The 5,707-nt window shown below is 47.0% G+C and overlaps 1 protein-coding gene across 1 annotated transcript; it reads left to right on the top strand.

Annotated features, from left to right (window-relative positions):
• The first annotated feature begins 70 nt into the window (after nucleotides 1-70).
• Nucleotides 71-5,352, top strand: LOC120325116 (ubiquitin carboxyl-terminal hydrolase 42-like). The gene is made up of 4 exons (XM_039390512.1): nucleotides 71-167; nucleotides 927-1,065; nucleotides 1,368-1,552; nucleotides 5,178-5,352. Exons 1-4 carry the CDS (start codon nucleotides 91-93, stop codon nucleotides 5,350-5,352), a joined length of 576 nt encoding a protein of 191 aa, XP_039246446.1. The 5' UTR covers nucleotides 71-90.
• The last annotated feature ends 355 nt before the right edge of the window (nucleotides 5,353-5,707 follow it).

Genomic DNA, 5,707 nt, shown 5'->3' with positions numbered 1-5,707 from the left:
TTTGGCAGTTTCCTACCCGTGTTTTTGGAGAGAAACCATGGAGAGATCCTTGCCTTTTTTTTACAGGCCAGCAATGGATTGTGGTACCGGATGGACGATGAATCTGTGGAGCTGTGTTCCATTGACACAGTTCTCAGGCAGCAAGCCTACCTGCTGTTCTATGCCAGGTAATAACCAGGATTCAAATATGTTCAGAATACATTTCCTTTTCCTCATTTGCACTTGTGCTTCTCACCTTCCTGAGTGTTTTTCTCATCAAATGAAATTACTACCTGCATCATTCAGTGCTGTCAAATCTGAACTACTCCGTGTCTGTCCTTTACTGGGCTTCAGGCTGCGGCCCGGATGGAATCTGCTACTTGCCTGGTCTCTGATGTTGACTCCTGTAGATAAGAGGACTTAAAGAGGACCTCCAGGAAAGATGGGGAGGCACCATTTGTCAGGGAATGTAGGGACAGGATGAAGGCTATCAGTTTCCAGCTAACAGAGGGCAGGTTTCCATTAGATATTGGGAAGGAATTCTTTGCTGTAAGGGTGCTGAGACACTGGCACAGGTCGCCACAGCATCTGTGGGTGCCCCATCCCTGGAAGTGTTCAAGGCCAGGTTGGACAGGGCTTGGAGAAACCTTGGAATAGTGGAGGGTGTTCCTGCCCACCACAGCGGGGTGGAACAAGATAAAGTTAAAGGTCCCTTGCAACCCAAACAAATCTGTGAATTTATGAAATGGAGGCTGTGGGAGGTATAGAGATGAGGTTTTTATTGGGACAGAGGCAAACTTGGTGGGAAGACCCTAGCTGAGTTTCCCATTAGTGTCCTTGGTTAAGTCTTCTCTCTGTCATAGAAACCTCTCTGAGAAAATGACTGAACCCCAGAGGAGGTTGCAACAACAGCTCTAAACTGAGATCACTCTTTTGTTTTTCTCCAGATGCTCTGATCTGAGAATTGGAGAAAGGCCTTCTTCCTCACTGGCACCATCACATGCCCCTTCCTTCCTCAGCCAGTGTGTGGCCAGCAGCAAGCAGGCGGGCTCTGTTGGACCACAGGGTCTGACTGGTAGGACTAAGGTAACTTTGGGGTCGTGGGTCAGGGCATCAGAGGAATAGTGGATTTCTTTCTGGGATCTCAGCATTTCTCTTTTGTCCCTCACACACCGCACCTTTCTTCACAGCCACAACGCTGCTCCCTCTCAAAGCATCCCACCTGGATCCATCCCTTTGGTGCGCCTCTGGCCTTTTGGTCTTAGTAGCCCTCCAAAAGAGCCTTTTGGAGGCCCCAAACTGTCCTGTCCCAGAACTTGTAGGGGTTCCCCACTGCTCTGATCCTTTCAGGAGAAAAGGGCAGGAACTCTGCACAGCTCTCTTTGCAGGGCATGAAGGACACTGGCAGGGAGCGGTCCCGGAGCAGATTCCCTCTGTGGGGCAGGGATCTGCGCAGCTGCTCTGGGGACACCACAGACTATGACGACGCTTCAGAGAGAAGAACTGGTCCTCCAAGTCGTGACCGTGGTCCTAGGGATAGCACAGCTGCAAGGCCTTCCAAGAGGATCTGCTGGTGGGCTCCCGCTGCCAGGGCTGCTCAGGAGCAAACCTTGCTGAGGCAGAGGGAGCCAAGCAGATCTGTGCGGGGAACTTACAACCTTGGCAGCCGGTTTGTGCAGTACACAGACTATGACCGCTCACTGCGGAAGAGAAAGAGGGAGAGAACAAGTCCTCCACGTTGTGACCAAGTCTTAGTGAATCCTGCAGTCCCAGGGCCCTCCAAAGCCAGCTCCAAGCAGGCTCTCATGCTCCGGGCTGCTCGGGAGCAAACCCGACAGAGGCAGAGAGAGCAGAGAAGATCAACAGGGCGGGGCTATGATTGCCACAGCCAGGTTGTGCAGCACACAGACTACCGCCCTTCAGAGAAGAAGAGGAGGGTTTCCACGCCCCAGAGATTCACGTCAGACAAGCATTCAGGGCACTCTGGCAATGATGGCGTTGGATTATGGCCCTGGCTCAAGCAGAACGGAAGACTAGCACTGCGTTTATTAGCCAAGGCATCCTTGTTTTCGACACGCCTTCTCAGACATGAGTGAATGATTTAGCTAAGAAGATGATAGTTACAATAATATAGAAATATCATTAGAAATATAGAAATATATATAGAAATATAGAACATATATAGAGAAATATATATAGAAATATAGAATATATATATAGAAATATAGAGAGAAATATAGAATATATGTATAGAAATATATAGGGAAATATAGAAATATATAGAGAAATATAGAAATATATAGAGAAATATAATATAGAAATATAGACATATATATAGAAATACAGAATATATATACATAGAAATATATATAGATATATAGAAATATATATAGAAATATAATATAGAAGTAATATTTTATAATACATTATTACATGTTATATATCTTCAGCAATAGATAGTAATAGTATAATAAATATTATTAAAATAATAAAATAGTAAATACTAAAATACTTTAAGCAGAGTTATTTATTCCACGTTGTAGATAATTATAGCTAGAAACATAGTGCAGTATTTGGAAGCAGTGTTGAAGCAATTATATTAAAGCTAAGAAAACAAATATTAAGTAGAGATTGTGCAGCACACAGACTACCGCCCTTCAGAGAAGAAGAGGAGGGTTTCCACGCCCCAGAGATTCACGTCAGACAAGCATTCAGGGCACTCTGGCAATGATGGCGTTGGATTATGGCCCTGGCTCAAGCAGAACGGAAGACTAGCACTGCGTTTATTAGCCAAGGCATCCTTGTTTTCGACACGCCTTCTCAGACCTGAGTGAATGATTTAGCTAAGTAGATGAGAGTTATAATAATATAGAAATATCATTAGAAATATAGACATATATATGGAAATATAGAATATAGAGAGAGAGAAGTATATATAGAAATATAGAAATATATTTAGAAATATAATATAGAAATATAGAGAGAAGTAATACTTTATAATACATTATTACATGTTATGTATATTCAGCAATAGATAGTAATGTTATAAGAAATGTTATTAAAATAATAAAATAAGAAATACTAAAATACTGTAATCAGAATTATTTATTCCACGTTGTAGACAATTATAGCTACAAACATCTCAGCCTCGGCCATATCAATCAACATAACTGGTCTACTCTGGCCTCCAATCGGGAGGCCTGGAGACACACCATCTCTAACGCTGCTGTTTCCTTTGAGAACGCACGCAGAATCCCTCTCGAGGAGAAAAGACAAGGGAGAAAGAATCATGTCTTGCAGAATATACCACCTAGGGAGTCTTTCTGCTGTGCCTTTTGCAATCGGAAATGTCTATCTCGCATTGGCCTCCTAAGCCACCAGCGTGCCTGTAACAAATGTGGATAGAGCCTTCTTAAATCTTCGTTCGAGAAGCCCAGCCACGATGATGTGTTTAAGACGGGTGTTCCATAATTTAGTGTTCTCACTGAAACCATGCAAATCGTGCGCCACTCGCTCACTTCCCACTCCTCCTTTCCTTCCCACTCCCCCTCCATCCGGAGGCAGGCTGGACGGGAGAATTGGAGGCACAAAAGGTAAAGATGGCAGGCTGAGATAAGAACAACTTACTGGAAACAGCAATGAAATAAGAAAACAGTACAGCAACAGAACAGTAACAGAAACAATACTAATAACCGAGTGTCCAAGGGAGGCAAATGACTCACACAGGATTGCTCACCAGTTGGTGCCCAACTTTGCCACCACGCACACAACCTGGAAGAGACCCCTTCCCCCATCCTTGACAAAATGAGGAATAACCTCTATGTCCTGGCTGTGCCCCCTCCTGGATACTGCCCAAATTAACACTGCCCTGACCAGAAGCAGGACAATCACCTTCAGGATCTGCAGCACAGCTTTCGGCTCTGCACCGGAGGCACTGGATCCCTCCAGGCCAGGGAGGGGAGACATCAGAGATGAGCAGACTTTGGAAATCCCTCACCTCTCACTCCGGCCCATTTTTTCTCATTTTATGGGATGGAAGAATACATACCCAACTCCTCCCAGTGTCCTTCTCACTGGAAATCCCCTGAGCTTTGATTCCTTTGCTGACATGCTGCTTCCTCTGGGAAAAGCAGTCAGAAAACCCAAGGCCATTGCTTTGAGTGAAGGTCTTTCTTAGAACACTTTTCCTGAAGTGCACCCAGGAAGGCTGGGCTGCAGCAGCACATGGCCCCCATGGCTTTGCTACATCTCCTCCAGAACACCTGGAAGCCCTTCTCTCACCATCCAGCCGCTCCCCTGCCCTGTCTTCCCCACCCCACAGGGATGCTGCTGAGGAGTTAACAAACTTCACAGTTCAATCCTGATATCCCACTGCTGACTGGGATGGGGGGAGACCAGGGGCAGTTTTGGCCCCCATCAGCACCAGCTCTTGGGACAGCCAGGCTCTCTCCTGACATGTGGGCTCATCTCTGCAGCTTTGCTGTCCTCCACAGGGTGTTTGCTGAAAAAAATCATCTTCTAGAAAAGATAGATGACACCAGCCCAGGGGTCAGCAGCACCACAGGAGAGCTTGGCAAGATGCCCTGAGGACAGCCAGGCCAGGCAGAGAGAGGTGGAAGGACCACAGGGGCTCTCTGAAGCAGCCCCATTGTACAACATAGACAAGGGGGCTAAATAAACACTGGGCTGAAAGATGAGAGTGCTCTTCCAAGGGAAATTTACAGCTGCTGGACAGGCCTGGGGCTCTTGCTGGAAAGCTTCAGTCTCTGGGCTCCCGGTGCCCAAAGGCATTGCAGATAACTCCTTCTCAAGCAATGGCAGGGAGCAGGGTGGAGAAGTCAAGGATGAGGCAGATCAGAAAGACTGGGGCAGCACAAAGACATCTACAAGGGAGAGAGACAGCATCTGAAAGGCACTCCTTGCTGACCTATGAGCTGGTGCCGTGGGCTCTACAACTGCTGCCTGCAGTCAGCTTGGAAGCTCTGGCAGTTTTAACAGGAGGTTTGTCTGCAAACAAGATGCAGAGACGTTACGATGATGGATGCGGGTATATTCCTGACCTAGGCTCTCCAGAGGGAGATTCGCTGTCTCCTCATGGGCCATAGAGGCTGTTAATATGGGATGAACTTCACTTGGTCTCCCCAAGCTCATGTCCAACCTGTTCCATGGCCTCTGACTGCGATCTGCTGTCCACCTAGCTTCATCCCCCCTCACACCCCTGGGGACTCCTTGGAGATGAATGGCTGCTGTGCCAGCACCTACTGCTCCAGGAAGGGAGTGCAAGGGGAAGATGCTACACTCGCAGGTGCAAAGAAGGTTCATTTTGCCATGGGATCCCAGGAGGTCACCATGCACATCGTCAATGGGGTCTGAAAAAAGAAAACTTACAGCTGTTGAGGCAGCTGAGCTCATCAAGCACATGTAGAAAAGCTCCTGATTTCAGGATGGCTGGCTCTTTTGAAATGCCCCAGGAAGGAAGATTTGGTCTCAGGCATCATCAGCCCCATTGGCCAGTCGAGACAGAACTGCCTGGACTTGAATCAGAAGTTTGTGGATAAGAGATTTAGCTTCATTTAGCTAGAAATGGGATATCTCTCTCCAGTGAGCCAGCTGCTTGCCATTCCGTTAGTCCCTGACCACAAGCAGCACTGAATCTGTGATCTCTCCTCCTCCAGTTTCTCAGAGTCCGTGGGTAACCCTGAAAGCACTGCTTCAGTATCAGCTTCTG

The sequence above is a fragment of the Pipra filicauda genome, unplaced genomic scaffold, assembly GCF_003945595.2.
Source record: "Pipra filicauda isolate LSUMZ 115617 unplaced genomic scaffold, ASM394559v2 scaffold830_size70568_pilon, whole genome shotgun sequence".
Classification (NCBI taxonomy): Eukaryota; Metazoa; Chordata; class Aves; order Passeriformes; family Pipridae; genus Pipra; species Pipra filicauda.
The sequence above is the reverse complement of the archived record's forward strand: the minus strand, read 5'-3'. Positions and strand labels throughout refer to the sequence as shown.